This window comes from Plodia interpunctella, chromosome 29, assembly GCF_027563975.2.
Source record: "Plodia interpunctella isolate USDA-ARS_2022_Savannah chromosome 29, ilPloInte3.2, whole genome shotgun sequence".
Taxonomy (NCBI): domain Eukaryota; kingdom Metazoa; phylum Arthropoda; class Insecta; order Lepidoptera; family Pyralidae; genus Plodia; species Plodia interpunctella.
In genome coordinates this window covers 3,088,143-3,110,380 of record NC_071322.1, presented here as the reverse complement: position 1 = coordinate 3,110,380, position 22,238 = coordinate 3,088,143, and the positions used below count along the sequence as shown (strand labels likewise).

At 35.0% G+C, this 22,238-nt stretch overlaps 2 protein-coding genes across 6 annotated transcripts in view; one reads left to right on the top strand and one right to left on the bottom strand.

Moving 5' to 3' along the window:
• The window catches only part of hrm (hermes), a 45,723-nt gene extending 40,051 nt beyond the window's left edge, over positions 1-5,672 (top strand). For both annotated transcript variants that reach the window (XM_053766684.2, XM_053766686.1), the window contains one exon: positions 326-5,672. In XM_053766684.2, the coding sequence (XP_053622659.1) occupies positions 326-1,558 (1,233 nt within the window). In that variant the 3' untranslated portion in view covers positions 1,559-5,672. The remainder of the gene's footprint in view (positions 1-325) is intronic.
• Positions 5,673-6,017: 345 nt separating this feature from the next.
• Positions 6,018-22,238, bottom strand: part of LOC128682138 (xaa-Pro aminopeptidase ApepP-like) — a 26,388-nt gene continuing 10,167 nt past the window's right edge. For 2 of the 4 annotated variants that reach the window (XM_053766689.2, XM_053766688.2), the window contains exons 2-18: positions 18,855-18,910; positions 17,666-17,769; positions 16,676-16,847; positions 16,351-16,463; positions 15,442-15,577; positions 14,781-14,876; positions 14,124-14,320; positions 13,723-13,803; positions 12,971-13,060; positions 11,840-11,967; positions 10,766-10,918; positions 10,373-10,502; positions 9,715-9,892; positions 9,027-9,118; positions 8,097-8,210; positions 7,076-7,201; positions 6,018-6,130 (exon numbers count right to left, since the gene is read on the bottom strand). In XM_053766689.2, coding sequence (XP_053622664.1) covers positions 7,076-7,201; positions 8,097-8,210; positions 9,027-9,118; positions 9,715-9,892; positions 10,373-10,502; positions 10,766-10,918; positions 11,840-11,967; positions 12,971-13,060; positions 13,723-13,803; positions 14,124-14,320; positions 14,781-14,876; positions 15,442-15,577; positions 16,351-16,463; positions 16,676-16,847; positions 17,666-17,761 — 1,902 coding nt within the window. In that variant the 5' untranslated portion in view covers positions 17,762-17,769; positions 18,855-18,910 and the 3' untranslated portion in view covers positions 6,018-6,130. Of the gene's footprint in view, positions 6,131-7,075; positions 7,202-8,096; positions 8,211-9,026; positions 9,119-9,714; positions 9,893-10,372; positions 10,503-10,765; positions 10,919-11,839; positions 11,968-12,970; positions 13,061-13,722; positions 13,804-14,123; positions 14,321-14,780; positions 14,877-15,441; positions 15,578-16,350; positions 16,464-16,675; positions 16,848-17,665; positions 17,770-18,854; positions 18,911-20,424; positions 20,578-22,238 lie in introns of those variants that run through there. The other 2 variants (XM_053766687.1, XM_053766690.1) reach the window with 2 other exon arrangements.

Here is a 22,238-nt window from a genome sequence, read left to right as displayed (position 1 = left end):
TTTTAAAATTGAAATATTTATTTACAGTAACATGGTAGATTGATTATAGTGACGTTTCGATAACTAGTATATATTTAATAAATTTAATAGTATAATTTGAAAATATATATACCACTTAAAAATAGATATAAAGAAAAAACACACAGATTCTGTCCAAAGTGTGGGTTAAACAGTAATTATTAACAATTTTTTACAGATAAAAGTGATTTTCAACTTAATATTCATCGATCAACTAATTGTATAAATCGTCTTAAATTCATTGAAATAAATAAAACGTTTAACAATTTGTATTCGTAGAAAATTCCATTATTTTTCTTGGTTCCAGCTTGAGCCATTTGTCGAAGAAGAACCTGGCGACACAGAGGAAACTGGCAACCCCACCGTGATCCTAACGCCGGAAGAGGCCACCCCCACCCTAGAGAAACACCCCAACGGCTCGCCCCCAATTTTCAAAAACCGCTCCAACGCCGATCTCGACGAGAAATCTTCACCGAGTAAAAACGAAAATTTCGTTAGATCAGCTAGTGCGGCGCTCGTGTCGCGCGTCGATATCGAGAGAACCAGAAAAATATCGACTCCAGCTTCATCGAGATATGGTTTGCCGCAACTAGCTAGTAAAAACCACCTGCCAAGCAACCCGTCTTTACTCGAGTCCGTCCCGGAAGGGAAACGAAGCAGGGTCAATTCGCAGGAAGCGTTTGGTAAAAAATTAACAGTGCCAAAGATACCGAAGAGAAGTCCTTCCACGTCCTCATTTCAGTATATGTCAACACCCTTCCACGGCTCCACGTTGTCTGCTTTCGAAAAACCAAGCGAATTCGCGTCACAATTCAGCCTTAAATCTATCACTGACAGCTTAGCGCCTATAACTTACTGTTGCGGCTTCAAAAAGAGGCCCAAAGAACAACCAGCCAAGAACGAACCCAACAAATATTTCGATGTCCACCTCCTGAAAGACCCAATATACTTAGTCATACTAATATCGAACTGTACCAGTGCAATATCGTATACAAATTTTATAATTTTAGTCCCGTCTTACGCCCAAGAGTGTGGTTTCGATAAATCGTCAGGCGCTTATCTTTTATCGATAATTTCCGCACTCGATTTAGTCGGTAGGATCGGTGGTTCAGCACTATCGGATGTCGTGAACACTCCTAAGCGTTATTTCTTCATTTTCGGACTTTTACTTTCCGGTATAAGTTTAGCGTTGATACCGTCTGTGTCTAGTTATATGGCTATAAGCGTGTATTGTTCGGTATTCGGTCTCGCATCGGGTATCAACGTGGGTGTTACTGCACTAGTTATGACAGAAATGTTAGGCACTGAAAGGCTTATGTCATCTTATGGTATAAGTCTATTTGTCAACGGTATTTTACAGTTAATAGGCCCGCCTATATGCGGCTTTTGGTTTGAACATACAAATTCTTACAAATCTTTATTTGTTACACTTGGGTTTATTCTAGTAGGTGGGGCGGCGCTTTGGGCGTGGGTGCCTTTAATACACTGGAGAAGAAGACGAAACAGAGAGAGGATTGAACAAAATTTGGGCAAAGCGTAATTGTAAGGTAATTCAGGTTGTTTAAGTTACCTAACGTGGAGTGAAGTCGATTATACTGATATTACAAATGCGAAAGTAAGTTTGTTACGTCTTCGCGCTCCATCAATCAACTCAACCAATCTTTTTGAAATTTTGCATTCATATAGTTTGAAGTATGGAGTAGGACATATATTCCCGTGGGAAATTCACGCGGGTGAAGCCGCATGTCAAACAGCTAGCAAAGTATATTTGAATAGTAATTCAAGTTGATGTGATTACGTAATTAAACTTGTCTATATCAGCATTCAACTTCATTTTTATATATAACTATTGATGATATTCGGAAAATTTAATGCAGTTTTGAAATTTCCCACAAATATTATAAAGGAGAAAGTTTGTATGTTTGTTTACTCATCACGCACAAACGGCAATTTTTGTGAAACTTGGTATTGAGGTAGCTGATACCTCGGATTAACACATAGGGTACTTTTTATCCCGAAAGTACGCGATTCCCGTGGGATTTGGTCAAAAAGTCTGATAGTCAGTGGAGCTTGATAAAGTAGATGGCGCTACTGTGCATAAAACTTAATGAATTTTTAACGCGAGTAACACTGCGGGGTGCAGCTACATTTTAATCGTTATTTTGATATAAAATAAATCTAAATTAAGCAGACATAGATTTACATGTTACCGAAAGGTTACAATTGTTTAATTTTCTCCCATTTTAATTATATCTGCTTCACTACCCGGAATTGCGTTATTAGTTACTGCCAAATTTTATGTTTTTATTGCCGCAAAAATACATTGATAAGGCTAAAAATTCAGTAACACAGATCATTTTATGACTTAATAAACAATTTAAATAGACATTATCATGATAATAAATGTGTTTTAATTAATTAAATTTGGTTAACGGTTATTATTTCAAAATTTTCACATGTAACAGTAATTTTTCAAATTTATATCCGAAATTGTTTAAATTTCCAGGTTGGGCACAATTATATAGAAGTATTTAGTCACATTAATGTATGTATAAAACATTAGTGGTGTTTTTTTAAGTATGTGTACAAAGAATTAATTTACCAAATCATGATATGATTTAAGATGCTAAAATTCAATTATAAAAGAAGTGCCGCTATTTTAATAAAATCAATTAAATTGACAATATACATTTTCGCTAATTATAGGTAATATAAATATTTTTGTCAGTTTGCATTATTTTAATTTGATTTGGTTTCAATTTGTATAAGCATTTTTTTGTAGTACACGAAAATTTTCGATCCATATACAGCGAAATTTGTTTTAAATTTTTTATATTCACTTTTAACTCGTGCTCCATATACTATAGTTTTTCAGCAGTTCATTTAATTTTAAAGGTTTTGGTAGAATAATTATTAAATAGGATTAGAAATAACATGAACTAAATCAATTTGTGTTTAGTGTAAATGAAGATGGCTAAAATATGAGTGGTACAGATTATTAAATAGTTTACAGTCTATTAAGAAAGTGATGAAATTAAACGAGGGTGCTGTCTCACGTCGGATGGCAACACTGGGCGTTTATCAAACAATCTTGATCCATTTTATTTGGTGTTGCAATGGCAAAAAAATAAATGTATTTCGTTAAAAATCAGTTTTCTTCACATTTTTGATAGACTGATTTTTTCTTAAGTTTATAGATAATTTTTCCATCATAACAATAACACTCGAATGTTAAAAAAATACAATACAATAGGTATTTTGCTGTTTTAATTTTAGCCATACTTAATGTTACGAAAGCAGCAAAATTTTAGTCTTATTATTTTATCATATAAATTGTACTTAAATATAGTGCAGAGTGACTTAATATACGTTTATCGATAATACGACATTTTCAAAATAAAATATATGTAATATTATTGAAAATAACAGTTTTTTTTTAAATTGAAACTTTGAGGTTGTTTTAAGCGAACAAGCAATTTATTTCATTCTGAGTTTTTTTTATTATTTTTTTATTACAGAAAATAAATAAAATGCGATTCTAGTTTTTAGGCAACGAATGCCTTTTGTCATTTGTAAATATTTCATTGTTTTTAAATGTTTTACCTCATTTTGTACAAATTTCAGTAATACAATATTTTGAAAATAATACAATATTATGTTCAAATGTATCACCTACCTCTGTTGTTGGTCAAAGGTTTTATAACCAATTATCAGAAGAAAAATAGTATATATTTTATTTAATGTGTGGCTCAGTGTACCTATATCTTATAATCTTCCGAGAAAATAGGTGATTTTAGCATTTGTTTAGTTTATATACAAAATACACGATATATATAGTCAATAAGATTTTTTTAAAATATTAATGGAGACTTTTTTTCACAGGTTTGCCTACTAATTGAAATTTCACAAAATCTTTATATAACTTAAATATTGTCCATCGCTTCATAGTAAAAATTCAAAACTCCAAGTCATATTAAACAATATTATAAATATATTAAGCTTTTTTATCGTCATTAATTTTAACAGTAGAAGTATACTGGTAAAATAATATATTCTACGAAGAATCACTGTGGGAAAATTGTAAATAAATATTTATGTTCGAAATCATGATTTAAATATATAAAAATATTTGTTTTTTTTTTATTGTACTATTTTATTTTCGATCAACAATTTTATTTTTTTCATAACCACAAAAATATTCTATACGAGACATCTGTGTATATTTCTATAAAAAAATATTGTGCCATTTATCATACGAAGTGAAAACGTCGAAGATATATGCCTTACTAATTAAAGTTATTTCACAAAATACTATTCTTTGTAATTAGTGTAATTATTATTAATCCGAATTTAATTTGTTATTGTAAGACTTTAGGCTGGATTTAAGTTCAATTTAGACTGGATATTTCACCAAACCCACTCCCACTAATATTATAGAAAGTTTGTATGTTTGTTACTTTTTCCCCGCTCAAATGGGTGGACCGTTTTTTTGTGAAATTTGGCTTTGAAGTAGCTTAATCCAAGGTATGTATGTAAGGTAAGTATGTTTCAAGTTTCAAGGTATCAACCTTGGATTAAACGTAGGATACTGTCTATCCCAAAAGTACGCGATTCCCGTAGGATTCGGTCAACGGGAAATTTTATTTGTCAGTGGTTCTATCAGTTGGACCACAGGCAGATCAAATTGCCCGTGGTCCTAGCCGAGTTCTACTGGTCGTCGGACACACAGTGTGAGGGACTAAAGATATTGGCTCTCTCTCCCGTTTTTTCGTATATTTCTAATACGCAATTTCTCTTTCTTGTTTGAGCATAAAAATGGTTAAATCGATTACTTTCCGTGACTACGCCTTATCCAGTCTATGATTAACTGAGCCAATTTTTGAAATAATTTATATATTTGTCCCGTTTCGCATCAAGCCGGGTCCGCAGCGCCGTGTTTTCGTGTTAGCTAACTCAAACACATTTTACGAACCGATTAAGGGCGTGGCCTGACAGTTATATTAGAAAAATAATAAAAACATGTTTTCCGAACCGAATGGATGACATACCCCGCGTTCGCGTGCGGGGAGGGGAAGTGACTCATTCTGTGTTAGCGCTCACTGAAGAAAGACGTAGGGCACAGCGCAATATGGAGTACACAAACATAACAACAATAGCGAGCGGACGGGCAGTTTTCCTAACGTGTTTTGTTACAAAATTGACGCTCTGGACACGGCTGGTGTTGCGAAATGTAAATTATCAATTTACTTTTTGCGGACTCAATTTGTAGTTGTATTTTCTTTTTAATAAAAAATAATGCTTCCATAGTTCCATATCAAATAATGTTATTGTTACTACATAAGTAGTATAAAGTTTTGAAATGTGTAATATTTGTGTGATTTATTGTCACTTAAATACACGACAATGAGTAGAATTCGAATTGTTTATATATATATATATATATGTTCTGTTTTTAACAATATTTGAAGAATTTCGGTCAGGCATTAAAAAAACAAAAAATTTGCTCATTTCAAAATTTTATGTTTTTTTTTTTATCAATTATTATCCTATTTGCACATAAATATAATGTAAAAAATGTACGAATGATTATTGTAAGTCTCAAAGACGTTGTTAAACGCTATACACTTATGCAAAATAAATATTTTTAACTTGTACTATCAGATTTTCTTTTATAAGCTTTTATTTAATTTCACCTGTCTGTAATCAAATCTTGCAAGTTAGATTTCTCCTACTCCCAGTTGTCCTATAGAGTTGAAATTTCCACGTCGCTTCAGTTTCCACGACAATGCATTATTATGATAAGCTGACGGTGCAGCCCGGATCGCCTCCAAACGAGGGAACTCCTCAACCCTTTACAGCACGGACATGGGTTATTTGTCAGGCGTTAAATGCCATAAGATCTCTGACGATAGTAAAAGCTTGTGGTATAAATGACATTTTCGAACTCAGTTTCCATGAATTTTATCCATCTCTTTAAATAAATAAAATAAAACAATAAGCTGGCTTATTATTTTATTACAAGCTTAGGGATGAGAATTAAAAATATATTAACTTGATTATACATGCTCAAATATCCTGGAATTGTTACTCTTATAGGAGCCATTGTTTGGACCTGAAAATTTAAAAATAGAATTATTATTCATACTAGTCAAATTGAAATTCAAAATTCTTTATTCAATATAGGATTACATACATCACTTATGGACGTCAAAAAATTACTTAAACTAAGTCTACTGCCGGCTTCCAAAGCGCAGGTGAAGAAGAAGCGGCGCAACAAACTTCACCGCAGCCTATCTCTTTATAAAGAGGAAACTATTATAAAGAGGAAGGATTTATATTTTTTTATTTTTGTGTATGTAATGAATAAACTCAAAAACTACTGTGTTCATTTTGATGAAATTTGGCACACAGATATAGGCGAAACCTTCATGAGTGACACAGGCTACTTATGACTATGGTTCATAACAATCATTAGGGTATGTGACTACAATGTAAATATCGATTAGTTTGTTGTAAGAGTTAATGAAACTAATTTAAAACCAATAGGATTGTTGACGAGGTCAAATAATTGTAAAAAATATGTATATTCTAGATATATTCCGAATCATTATGATAATTCATAGACTGCAACGATGCAGCTGGATCATTGTACGAAGATTTCAAGTTGCAAGTTCATTTTCAGAAAGTATAAGATTATAAAAATAACTCTATAAAATAAAAAAAAATCTAACAAATTTTATTAAGAAGTCGTCACCATAAAAGTGATATTTAATGTAGCTGTCGAACAAACATATCGTTCTTCGCGAACATGTTAGCACGTTGTGACGTCACTTGTTCGTGTCATTCAGTATGGAGCGTTTGGACGAGTCCGAAAATGTGTGATTTTGTTTTTGTCATATCTTCGAAAGCATTGTCATTATCACAGTAAATTTTTCACTGGTGTTTCTATTAATATGAGGGTCTTCGAATAGTCATCAAAACAATAATTTATCAATTCATCATATAGTATTATTACTGGCCTATTCATTATATAGTATTCATCATATAGTAGACTGACCTAAGCTCTGACGATCGGTTGGCACTCCCTCTCCAGCCACTGCAGGTCCTTTACAAGCCCGCGGCCTTTTAGGACCGGCCCCAATGTCTCCAGAACCTTCTTGTGGTAATTGTTCAGGTAGTTCAACTGGAGATGATAAAACGGTTAATAATTAAAAAATACTTAATAATTTGACAACCTCGGTGGCGCAGTGGTAAGGTTCTTGCCACTGAACCGAGAGGTCCCGGGTCCGATCCCCGGTCGGGTCATGATGGAAAATGATCTTTTTCTGATTGGCCCGGGTCTTGGATGTTTATTTATATATGTATATATTATAAAATATAGTATCGTTGAGTTAGTATCCCATAACACAAGTCTCGAACTTACTTTGGGGCTAGCTCAATCTGTGTGATTCGTCTCAATATATTTATTTATTTATAATCTAATAGACGCGAGTTTATTCTCAAAAACCACAATTTGTTGTAACAGTGAGGTAATTATGTTTATTGAATACAAATCAACTTGGGGCAAAAATACATTTTTTGTATGTATGTTTGTAACGCAATAACTTTCGAACCGTTGGTCTGATTTTTATTGAAATATAAAAGATCTATCAATAGAATTTTTAAGTTCGTAGGGCATCAAAATCGGTTGAGTCGTTTCTGTTCGCGAGGTTTAAGTTCGCAGCGAACAACTAGTTAATTAAGAAGTACCTAGTACCCTCTAATGAAATTATACTGCACGTCTGCGTGAGACGTGTAGAAATGTATTAATTCAACCGAACTGGCATATGGTCTCGATAGCTCAGTGGTCAAGACCACTCTCCCGGACTACCTGCCACAAGATGGCGGGGTAGTCGTAAGTCATGTCAGATGCCTTTAGGCGACTTGACCAAATTCTGACACCAGTGTTAGCAATAACACACTCGACGTGATATTCGTATAGTTATCAACATCAAATCGAGTGTTAATAAAAATAAATATAACCAAAATTAACTATTATATGTAATTAAATAAGCAATGTATACTTAAGGTAATTTTACCTCGAAGTCGTCAAGCAGGTTGACGTCAATGCTCTCCCGCTGGTGCGGAACCATCGTGATGGTGCGGAACCCCAGCACCCCGCGCCCGCCATAATCGCCCACTAAGTTCTTCGCCTGAATAGAAAATAATATACGAGTATCATACTACTGTACAGCCGCTCGATGGTCAGCTAAAAGCAAAAAGCAACAGTATCGATAGTAACAACAACTACAATACTTTATTGCACAAATTAGTTACATATTAACTACTAGCTGATGCCCGCGACGAATTTTTGGTAAGGAGTCAAAAGTATTAGAGAAATTTAAATAATTTATTTAAATTTCTCTAATACTTTGTAACGATACCTGTACATACAGATGTTAATCAGACTGAAAAAGTATACTTGCTATAGTTTAGCTGAACTGTTATGACTCTTCTTCATGTGTCTCCAGATCTTCGATTTTTATACCTCAACAGAAAATGCTCATCAGACTGAACAACTTTTATTAGAGCGTCATTTCCTATAGTTTAGCTGTACCATCATTGTTCTCCATCAGGTGTTCCTGTTTTCAAAATAGTTTATACCCTATATGTTGCCCAGGCTTAATAGCTATATAACAAAAAAAGTTTCATTCAAATCCGTCCAGTAGTTCCGAAGTTGTACACGCTGTACAAACAAACAGACATACACAGATTTTTTTTAAAATTCTTACTCTGTTGCTGGGACTCTGTCGCCTAATTTTATTTTTATGTAAATTTATTCAATGTACAGGATTTTTTTTCTACTGTTTTATTATATGTATTGATTGTGATAAATTAGTTGCAATGTAAATATTATACACAAATTAGTTAAATATTAACTATTATGATAAACAAAAGTACCTATAGCATGTTAAATTATGGCTTAAAATGTTTTGCAAACTGATGTGGAGCCGTTGGAAAGTACGTACCCTTGGATGGTCAGAGTCCTTCGTGACGGAGACGACCTCCACCAGGTCCTCGTGACGGATGCCGTAGTCCCCAACTTTGTAGTAACCCGGCTCTGAGGCATAGACACATTTTATCGCTTGATTTCATTGGAAAGTGTTGATTTTTCAATTTAAAAAAAGTCAAGATTCACATTCAAAATACTTTATACAATTTAGGATGATATACATCACGTCAAAAAAAATTACTTAAACTAAGTCTACTGCCGGCTTCCAAAGCGCAGGTGAAGAAGATTTGACCCATTAACCCCATTCTAACACATTAAATAAATAAATATATTTCACACAAAACACACAAATTGAGCTAGCCCCAAAGTAAGTTCTAGACTTGTGTTATGGGATACTAACTCAACGATACTATTTTTTATAACAAATACATATATAGATAAACATCCAAGACCCGGGCCAATCAGAAAAAGATCATTTTCCATTATGACCCGACCGGGGATCGAATCCGGGACCTCTCGAAGAACAAGCGGCGCAACAAACTTCACCGCACCCTTTTCTCCAAACACTTCAATTAAAAAATAATAAAAAATGTAAAATCTTATATAAAAATATGTACCTACCCTGTTATTTATAAAAAATAAATATTTTATATTAATAATATTACTATATTAAAAGATGGGTGTGTAAAATAAAAATCACTGACCGTTGCTAAGGATTTGTCCCGGCATGAGCCCCGGGTCGTGAGGGTAGGGCCGCCAGGAGACGCCCGAGGGCCCCTCGTGCACGTTGAGGAAGTGCCCCACCCCGTGACCCGTGCCGTGCGCGTAGTCCAGGCCCACGTCCCATAGCGCCTTGCGGGCGAAACTATCTAGCACATTACCCTAGAGGAAAGACATTAAATAAATAAATATATTAGGACAAATCACACAGACTGAGCTAGCCCCAAAGTAAGTTCGAGACTTGTGTTATGGGATACTAACTCGATGATACTATATTTTATAACAAATACATATATAGATAAACATCCAAGATCCAGGTCAATCTGAAAAACACCATTTTCCATGCTGACCTGATTGGGGATCGAACCCGAGACCTCCAGTTTACCTAGCATTCTGACATGACGACCATTAGGTCACAGAGATTTAAAAAAAAATGAAAAAGTGAAGGTCTAATTAACCAACTAACCGAAAAATTTACCAAACAACAAAAATTTCGCATGAAGTTACCTTAAATATCGGATTAATATCTTAGATATTTTATATTTTATCCCGGAAAAAAAATCTTAAAAACGTCACTCATTTCGAAGAGCTCACGCAAACGAAGTCGCGGAGAAGAATGAAAGCATATACTTTTACAGTTACCTTGACTTTCTGTGGGAACAGGGCGCTGCCCACCATCATTTGGCCCTTCAGGACCCTTGTGAACGCGTCCCTCTGTTCCTGATTGGCTTTACTCATGTGACGAGTTCTAGTAATGTCAGTTGTGCCGTCTCTAAAAAAAAAACATGTTTTTTCGTCTTAAAAAACACGTTTTTTAAGTGTTAAGGATTTTTCGTTAAAACAAAGGTTTTTTTAAAAAAAGGTATGTAGGATCTGCCAATAGAATTTTTAAGTTAAGTTCGTCAGGCAACAAAATCGATTGAGTCGTTATCGAAATATACACTTTTGTAAAAACTCATCAAAATTTATTGTGTTCGCGATTTCTAAGTTCGCGAACAACTTAAATAATATCTATTAAAAAAATATAGGCCTCACTTGTATTGTCCACCGGAGTCGAGCAAGAACATGTGTTTGGGGCTAATGACGTGCTGGGGCCCGCTCCGGGGCGCCGAGTAGTGGATCACGGCCCCGTTGGGCCCCGCGCCCGGGATCGTCTCGAACGAGGGGCCCATAAAATCTGATTCCTCTCTGAAATATTGCACATAGGTACTGTACCCATAAATATACACTAAAGACGGTATTAACGCGAATATACCTTTTTTAAAAGGTATGTGCGCGTTAATACCATCTATATACTAAAGAGCTTAAAATGCTCTTTAGTATATAGTTATGCAAACCGAAAGTTTTAAAGTAACTGTGCCCATAAAGTCAAACCAGATACTTTTCTTCCATGTGTCAGAAAACCTGTTGTATTCGGAGTTGTGACGTCCCAAAGCCCAGGTTTAGCGTAAAAAATTGCCATTAAATTTGGAAGATTTTGCTATGATTTTACAACCGTCCGCTCGATTGACGTCAACACTCTTTGGGAATGCTGTTTTTGCCTCAGCTGTGTTTGGCTTTGTGTCCCTTAGTCCCCTTGGAACCTGGGACCTTTCGATCTTAACAATTGGACCATAACAGCTTCGAACTAATCCATACAAATAAAAAAAATCGGACTTTTATGCGGTTTTCACCAATAGATAGTGCGATTCCTGAGGAAGGTTGAAATGTATGATTTATTATCATTTTTACCCGAGCGAAGCCATTGCGGGTTGCTAGTTTATACTAATAGTATAAAGAGAAAAATATATTTTTGTTTCATATTTATTTATTTTTTCAAACACAGGAACTATTTTGATAAAATTCAGCACAGAGACAGATGAAACCTTCAGGAGTAACACGAAGCCGGTTCGGAATAATGTTATAAATGCAAAGTAAGTTTGTTTGTTTGTTTGTTACTTCTGTCAAGCTCTCTACTCAACCATTGAAATTTTGCATACATGTAGTTCAAAGTACGAAGAAGGACATAGGGTACCTACCTTTCATCTCGGAAAAATAACTACACGCGTGAAAAATTCACGCGGACGAAGACGCGGACAAAAGCTAGTAAAGTTATATAGAACGACTCACTTTCTAAACTCGAGAAGTTTGTCTGCAGCTTGTACTTCGCTGATGGTAGTTTCATTGACATTCTGCTCGAGCCACCTGAAGAATCTTACGACCGCAATGCCGTCGCGAATGTGACAGTTGCGGAAACCCTAAAAAAAATTTTGCCATCTCTGTTTCGACTCTTCTTTTTGACTGCCTAATGTCATTATTGGTTACCTCTTAAATCCCGTGACTAATTGTGCTTATACAGGGTCACTGGTATCAAACGCAAAACCTCCTAAAGACTACTTGGGTAAATCAAAACAAGCATCTTTTATTCTACGACTTTTCGTGATTCGTAGTTTTTTTTCATATAAAAAAAATAAAACAATCTAATTTGCGATTCTACACAACTTAACTGTATGTAACAGCCAAGCACCACGTGACAGTACAGTAGCGTTATGTAGCGGAATCGAAGAGTTCACGTTTTATAGAAACGACATTAAAACTAAAAAAATATTTTTTTTGTATTTATTACGTTTAGACAAAAGTCGTAGAACAAAAGATGTTAGTCTCTATGTACCTTATCCCCCTTTGGAAGGTTATGCGTTAGATACCAATAACCCTGTATAAGGGTGGTCTCTACGGACGCGCTGTCATTACGATCCGTAAATTTTCTTGAGCAAGGAATCATTTCCAAAATCAATCGTTTATAAAATTGACATTACTGTAGTACAGATTATTAAAGTCAGATTGTACAACTAATTTTTGTCTTTGTTAAAATGGTAATGACATAGCGACGCGAAACGCTCTGAGATCCACCCTATCCTTAAGCATAGTCATATTATCGCGACGTACCCTTATAAGACAGCATACAACTGTGAACCTTATATCTACCGATGTAAACTTCATTTTTGTTTGCCTATCTTGTTTCTGGAAGATGTATGACCTCGATTGAATTTACGGTTCACTGTGTCATATATCGTTCCTTGTCATATATAAGCGTGGCTACCATAAAACACAAAACGAAGCACGTCATTGCGTCCACACGTTCTCTATTTTATTTACACGATGCGTACACGATATGGGGGAAAAAATACAGCATGCGGATGTGATTAGTAACGTGTACGTGTTTGTATCTTTCGTGGATGCGTGTCAACAAAACAAAAATACCTGTAATTCAACTTCATTCTTCACGAGCTTCATCAAAGCGACAGGAGACACTTCCGATATCAGATCAAGGGGTTTATCTAGAACGCCAACCTAAAAATATATTTTTTATCAAAGTTCTTTATTCAGCTTAGGATGATATACATCACTTATTGACGACAAAAAAATTATTAAAAACTATACCGTCGACTTCCAAAGCGCAGGTGAAGAAGCGGCGCAATATACTTCACCTCAGCCTTTTTTCCAAAGACGTCAGTTAACAAATAATATAGATCTTATTTATTTAATAATAACAATAAAGCAAAGGTGTCCGTCCATTCATAAGGAAGGCCAGTTCCCTAGCAGTGGGTACGATTAAATGGTTACTGACGATGATCATCAGAAAGTAGATATTTTGCCGATTTTTTGCAATAAATGAACAATAAAAAATTTCTCTCTCATTTTCCCAGTTGTATTAGGAGATGTAACGCCGTGAAGTCCGGTGTCAGCGTAAAAACAAACCGTTAAATTGTGAAGATTCGACTGTGATTTTGTGTGCTGCTAAGTCTAAGTGTTCCTTAATCGCCTTTTACGATATTCGAGGACGTGAATTGGATTAGTATAGTATAGTGACCATACTAGGGCGGGATTTACGAAATTAGTGGACATAATGTGGATTATTACGTCAAGAAGTTTCACACATTTAAGTTATAGGCATATAACCATAGATAATTTCTGTATAAAAGTCAAAATAAGCATTGACAAAATATACTTACACCTGAGGCAGCTCTGTGTACGGCTTCACTGGCTTCGTTTGACAGCCACATTGGACGGCATTCACCGGAAGATTCTGTTTTCTGTAATAAGGAATCACTTCACAATCAACTTCACTAATAGTTACTCCTAGATTGTAGACAAGCATATCACCAAATACTGATATATTGTAGATATATTGTTATATTGTTAGATGTTAACATTTTTCTAATAAAAGATGATACATTTATAAAACGTGCAAAATACCTGCCGATCTTTGGATTTAGAAGATAATTTACAGCGGTGAATAGGCACTTCGAGTTAAGATTCGTGTTAAAATGACTAAATTAATACTTTCGCCTATATGGATGACATGATATCTACCTCTAAATTCCTTAAGATAATTTACTATAAAATCACTCACAGCATATTGTTGTAAAGTATCGATGATTTCCTCATAGGGAATCTGTTTTAACTCGACCCCTTCCTCACTGAGTTGATGTTTGACAGAGTCGGAGAGAGGGTGCGAGCAGAACAGAACTACTGTTGTGGGAGTGATCACGAGGTAGGAGAAGAATACTGGGTTGTATTCTATGTCACTGCCGCGGAGGTTTAGCGTGTCTACAGAAAAAAAAAACATTTTAAACTTACAGAGATTAGAGGTTTCATCCCATGAGATCTGTGGATTTAGCACGTTTAGCAATAGCGAAATCGTATCGCCATCAAAAAATGTTTATAGAAAATGAACAACACCTTTATCGTAAACTGAACTATTAATTTTTCATATGTGTACGTCGATACATTAACGTTGTTATACGTATATTATGTAAGTACTTCGAACATGTGTTCTTCGTACAATAAAGATATTACAAACAAATAAATAAACAAACAAATATACGTGCTACCACCACGGAAACTTGGTCTTAACTTAGTATTTCTTAATCCGTACGGCCATTTTTTCATTAAATAATAGCACCAACTTATTATATTGTAAGTTGTGTGTTGACAAATAAATGTATCTCTACATATATTATAGCTAAGCTTACATTAACAGTTTATTCAAAGATTTATGACAACTCACAAGCGACTTCGTCTAAAGCGGTGACGATGAATGCAGCCGCTTTCTTCTCCGCTATTTTAGTCCTCAACTCTTGGATCTTCTCTCCTGCTTTTTTACCTGAGAAAAAATATATACCTACGCTAGCTGTCCCCCTCATCTGTTAGCGGCAAAATATATCTGATGCTTTCACACAAACTTTCACCCACTATTTGTGGTTATTGCGGGTAAAAATTTGAAACAAATATATGTTTGAACTCGGGTTTAGCTAATTGCAGAAGACAGACTTTCGCATTTATAATACTAGTATGATACTATATTGAGACATCAGTGACAATAAAAAATAAATATTGCAATATAGCTTTAATGTTAAAGGTCCCAAGTTCGAATCCTACTCGTGCCACATGAGTTTGTTGTGACATCACAGATCTTAGAATCAAAAAGCATTCCCACATACTTCAATGAGACCGAAAAATTAAAGTGACATTTAATTATTGTATATGGTCATTTAAATACCTACATGCATTTTATTTAATACCCACTTGACTGGCCAATACCCCTTCCCTCACTCCCCGCACCTCTCGGACCCTCACGATTGTTTTGCACTCGAAATTCGAATGTATGAAGCAAGTAAACAGTTCGGCCGGCTGTGGCCTTACTATAAACTTGATTACAGCATACGAACCAGTATATTTGACAGGCAACGGTACGATATCGTTGCTGGGCCGCTTCGGCGCCGGGTCGTTGAGCTGGACACGGACCTTGTCCACTAAATTCTCTTCCACTGGGACCACCTCCATTTTAGCTTTTTTGAGCCCGTTCTGAAAATTTAACCATAAACCAACATCATTTATTTATTTACCCGTGAGAAGAGGGGTGATATAAAATAATAATATTTGTCGACCTCGGTGGAGCAGTGGTAAAGTGCTCGCCTCTGAACCGAGAGGTCCCGCGTTCGACCCCCGGTTTCCTGATTGGCCCGGGTCTTGGATGTTTATCTATATATGTATACGAGTATGTATAAGATATAGCACATCGTTGAGTTAGTATCCCGTAACACAAGTCTAGAACTTCCTTTGGGGCTAGCTCAATCTGTGTGATTTGTCCTAATATATTAATTTATTAATTTTGTTTTATAATAATACTAAAAGGCAAATAAATATTTATTCGAAAATAAAATATACCACATACGTACAAATATTTTACTCAAATTCTTAAATAGATACATATATGAATTTATACATACATATATATAATCATCATCTCTTGAATCGTGGATGAATAGTTACAGAAATTAATACAGATATCAAGCCCTCACAAGCACTTCTTCGGGTCCAATTTTAGCCACGTATTTTTATTTTAAAAAAAATATTTTTAATTTGAAAACTTGAGACATAAAACACGTCGCACGACATTGCTTCAACACGTCGTCTTGTTTTCACACGATGCGTATACGATATTGGAAAAAGAGACAGCATTGGACGCTATAGTAACGTGTTTGTTTGTTTCGTGATACGTGTTTCGTTTCCTTCTGGTCGTAAACGATGGTCCAAAGGTAAAATTTCCTGAGGTAACAAAATGACAGTTTTATTACCTTCAGAGTAGTCCACTCTTCCCTGGTCATGGTGTGAGGGTCTACCCCCACCACATCTCCTGCATTTAAATTAGATGCTAGCCATTTTTCCATAGACGGTGTGTCAGGCAGAGCTAAAATAAAAAAAAAATACAAAATTGAATATATTTTTGGTACAGTCAACAGCATCAAGTTACCCTGCATTAACCTCTATGGCGCGGTAATAGCGACCAGTTTGCAATGAATTTGTTTGTTTGTCAGTCGCCTCGTACGACCTCCGCGAGATTGAGTAAGTCCACCTATTAACTTATTTCACAATAACTACTTATCAAATAATATTACTAACATTGCTTCATCAACGTCCAAATAGCCGCGTCCGTCTCCTTCTCAAACTGCGTGTAGTATCTACCGTCGGTCCACACTAAAGCCTTGGACAGCGTCACCACAGCAGTGCCGGCCGAGCCTGTGAACCCGGACAACCACTCGCGTCGCGCGTCCGCGGGAGATATGTACTCAGACTGGAAAAAAAAAAAAAACATAAACATCCCTCTTTCATAGAACGTAATACAAAATTCACATTAATCCAGCTAATGACCAAGAAAATTATATGGACGATGGACGAGTGTAATCAAATGTTGATTGAGAAATGTGTGTAAAGCGAAGAATAAATAAATAAAAATATAAACAAATCACACAGATTGAGCTAGCCCCAAAGTAAGTTCGAGACTTGTGTTATGGGATACTAACTCAACGATACTATATTTTATAACAAATACATATATACATAAACATCCAAGACCCGGGCTAATCAGAAAAAGATCATTTTCCATCATGACCCGACCGGGGATCGAACCCGGGACCTCTCGGTTCAGTGGCTAGAACCTTACCACTGCGCCACCGAGGTCGTCGAGAATTATAGACGAGAAGTAACTATAAACGCATAGACTAAGGTTTTTGGATGTACGCGGCTGTTTATCTTGGCCAATTAAATCACTAGCCACTTATATATGCTGATTATACAGAAGAAGAATTTACTATTTTTTTTCTAGAACATTATAATTTTGTAGGAGATTTCATTTTACGCTGTTGAACAAATAAATTTTAAAAAATTTGGCAACGATTTTACAATCGGCCTGATGTCAACCCTCTTTGGGAATTCCGTTTTTACCTATCAGTTGTTAAGGCTTAACGTCCTTCGAGATAAAAAGTACCCTATGTTCCAGGTTTTTTTCTATCCATGTACCAAATTTCATAACAACCTCTCCAGTATGTATGCGTGAAGTGATAATGCGTGAAGTGGAAACAAACAAATAGACAATGAGGTTGAAGTACTTACGTTGTGCGCGTCAGCCGTGGGAATGATGTACGCTGCAAGCGCTTTAGGCTGGCTGGCCATCAGCGCACGAAGCGCTGTCAGCCGCTGCAGGCTCATGGCGTTAGCTGTCAACAATACTTACTATGTTCAAATGGTTAAACGATCTAAGCCATTGTAATTCTCTTTTATTCTTATTAACTATTGGACAAACTGGGAGCGACTTCTTTGTGGTTACTATGTGGATTCTTCAATAAAACTTGAAAATGATATTTTAAACTTATAATTTACAAAATAAATGTGTACACGTATGTATTGTTATGAGGCCGTCAAGAGAGTGGGGAGCGCGTCGCCGCAGGCGATCTTCTGCGCGTGCATGTGTGTGTGTGTGTGTGTGTGTGTGTGTGTGTGTATGGCAATACACACATATACAAGGCGTTAACAACTATAGTAAGATTAAATGTTAAAAAATCAAGATTGTTATTGCTGTTATTGTTGGTATTGTTAATTTTTCTATATAGTGTGTTATTCAATCTTTCTCAAATCACGTTTGTGAACACATAATTTTGTTGAAGAGGTAAATAAATTTTTATTTTTATAATGTTCATTAAAACTAATAGAGCAATCATTATTGCTAATACAAATAAAAAAAATAGATTTTTTTTGTATGTATGTATGTAACGCGATAACTTTTAAATCAAATCATTTTATTTGCTTAAATATTGCTGATTTGAAATAAAATTGCTTTTATTTCGAACCGTTGTTAGTCTGATTTTGATGAAATTTAAAAAGTATGTACTTATTAGGATCTGTCAATAGATTTTTTTTTAGCTCTGTACCACTTTATTGTATTCGCAGTCAAAAGCAAAAAAAAAAACATATATACAAATCATAGAAATGCGAAAGTTTATCTGTCTGGCTATTCTGCTTTCACGGCCAAACCGCTGGACCGATTGTGATCATATCTAATATGCAGTTAAAAACTCAACAACATCAAGCAACTTTATACTTTTTTTTTCAAAAATGAACCAAATTTCTATATCTGGGGGTGAAAGTTTGTATAAAAATCATGCCTGTTCAGTTTTTGCAGAGAAATGCCGTGGGCGGAGCCGCGGGCAAAAGCTAAATAAATGCTTTCATGACACTAAACTAGTGAGCGAAAAATGATAGCCATTAATCGGAGTAGAAGTAATCTAATCTAGGTAGAATTTACCTGTGTTAAATAATGTGGGATTTTTATAGCTTCTTGACAAGCATACACCCGCCAATCTGAAAATAGACATATTTTTTGTATTGTTAAATGTATTGCTGTCCATGTCGTAGGAAGCGACTAAGGGACACGAAGCCTAACTGATAGGCAACGATAGCATTTCCAAAAAGTGTTGACGTCGGGAGTTAAAATCATAGCCAAAGTCTTCCAAATTAAATGGCTTTTTTTACGCTAACCCTAGACTTTGGGGCGTCACAGCTCCGAATGCAATCGGGAACACACGAAGATGAGAAAGAAAACTAACGCAGAGAAAATTTAATTTGTAATAGTTTGTACAAATTTAAATTTACGTACAAAAAAAAAAGAACATTACGTAACCACGGGGGGTTCCGTATGTATGTTTGTACTCTTTTACGCAAAATCTACTGGACGGATTGTTATGAAATTTGGTACATGTGTAGAACCTGGAATAACACATAGGGTACATTTTATCCTGAAATTCCCACGGGAGCGAAGTCCCGGGGCGCAGCATGTTATTTATAAATTAGGGTAGTAAAAAGATTCTTGTCTTTATGGAAACTTGTAGAAGGGAGCCATATGCCCTAAAAATTCAACAGACTCAGATTGTTTACATGTCAGGACTCGTAAGAACAAACGGATTTTAGATGAGTGTTCTTGCCCAGCAGTCGAACTTAAACAGCTAACAATAGAAAAAAAAAGGGGTGAAAGTCTTCGATTTTCCGATTTATTTCTTAAAATGTGCTGTAAAACGTCACTTCTTGCCAAATTTCATGTTTCTAGGTCAACGGGAACTAACCTATATTATATAAGTATTTATTCTTGCAAATATTATGTGAAATGTGGTCATTTATTTTAATCGCCTTGCAAAAATACGTACAGATAACAAAATTATTCTTTATACGAACAAAATGATTCTATGAATCTACCATACTATATACCTTTCAAAGTACGGAACACTAAAATCATAGTACCTAAATTTCTAAAACCTTATGAAAAATCTTCTATTTTTTAGTGAAAACTCTTTGAATTTTTCTTTGCGAACAAACCTATATTGCAAATAAGTATATTTCTGACGAACCGGTGCAAATGCGCCTGTCAAACAATTTATTATCTATTGTGTCTCGATTCTGTGCGATCGACAGTTTAAAAAATCTATTAATTAATTCATAAGTTACTAATTTTATATACATTGTTTATTATAACATCAACATTAAAAATAAAATAAAAATATTGTCTATGGGGACTTCCGTTTACCACTTATATTTTTAAAATTGCCATCGTGTATTTTTTTGTCTGTTTGGAAATGATTAAATTTTATTCATTTTGTGATTTTAATTCCCTCAATACTTCATTTGAAACTACAACAATCCATTACAATATTAACGAAGCCCAACCAATATACATAAATCAATAAAGAATTATTTGCCAACATAGTGACTTCAATCAAAACAAAACGCTTTGAAATTTCGCGCAAATGTATTCCATAGAAAAGTTTAGTTATTCCATAGATTTATTTATTTGGCCTATTTATTATCTACGTATTTATACTTACAGCCATAATATTAACAAAAAACCACACGATCGCATTTTAAATAATTATAATTTCAAAATCATTCACAATAAACTTCAAAACGAAACATTTTAAACTTGGAACCTATTTACGCAACGGCCGCTGACAAGCAACTAGACGTGAGTCTATTCAGCCAGGATTTTATAATAAAGAAATGTCAATCAAATAGCCTTTATAACGGTACGATTCTACCTCCTTTGTAGCACGCAATGATACAATACGCAAAATAGGGCTTTCTATACATAGAAATAGAGATTCAAATTACGCAAATCTATTATTAGAAGTGACGATATTATTATTAACGGACTTCGAAATATATTCATTTAACCCTTTTTACGTCTACAGACGTATAAGAATTAAACTTCTTTTGTGTCTCGTTTAGTATTAGGTATATATTCAAGCACAAATGACAGCAGTCCAACATATAAGTACACGCAGTTGCGTTATATTTATATGTATAGTGCGTATAGAAGGTTTAATACGTAATGGTCTACCAAGCTTTTAGCCGCGGCTACCGCGTGAATTTTCCACCGGAGCGGTTATTTTCCCGGGATGAATAGTAATCTAGGTCCATTCCATACTTCTGCTACATGTATGCAAAATTACAAGAAGATTGATTGAGTACATAGAACGTGAAGAGGTAACAAACTTATTTTCCTATTTATAATATAGTTAGGATTTTAATCACGAATAAGTACAAAAAAATGTCCACAAAGCAAAAATACATTTACCCGGGGATTGTCACAAATATTTAATTACGAATAATTGAAGTACGCCGCACGCATGATTGCCGACGTATTGCTAACAAGCTCGGCGATAATCTAAATCCATAAAAATGAAACGAGAACAAAGGTTTTTTTTTTGTTATAAAAAATGGCTACTTTTCCATTGACAGCATTCGTTATTCAAATTTTCAGCCGGAAGTGAGCTGCCAACACGTGCGTGAGCGTGTGATCTTGTCTGAAAGGACCCTCTATACACATCCTTCCGTGGATGTAATGTGACATATATCCTTGTCAGCTAATTGTTAACAATAGCATTTCCAAGGAGGGCTGACGACAGACTAGAGACCGATTCGAAGTCGAATCTTCATAATTTTAGTGATAAAGACAAGACACAATACCGATTCCATATAATAAGAGCCATGTATATAATACAGGTTTTTAATCTATTTGTTAGGATTATAGTGAATAAATTACATCAAAATAGAAATATCTATCTTATCCTTTAGGGTTGATGACCGCATAATGCGTTGATCAAGTATATTTTTATAATAAACTAGCTACTGCCCACGGCTTCGCCCGCATTTAATTCAAGTGTCCGCTCACAACTTATTATTGTCAACATCTCGGGTTCTAAGCAACGTATCGCGATGAAACCTATACCAGATTTTAAGTTAGACCATCTAAATCGTATATACAACTGTAAATCGTATCAGATTCCATCTTTTTGATGCGTGAACAAACATACAAACAGAAAGACACGACGGCCAAACAAAAATTTGGTCTTCTGTTAGTCCCTTAAACTAATTTTGACTAAAATGACGCGAACAAAAACTAGTTCCAATTTTAAAATATTTGACATTCCACTCTATGCTTCCAGGTCATTAGACAGAATAGTTTACCGGTCGAAGAAAAACCAATGATGTGCATTGACCTTTAAAATATTCCCAAAGGTTACAGAAATTTATACTATATATGATTATATTTAGACTAGCTGTTTGCCCGCGACTTCGTCAGCGTAGAATAGTTACTTCTGACAGCATAATTATATTTATTTTGCGAATGAGTTTACAC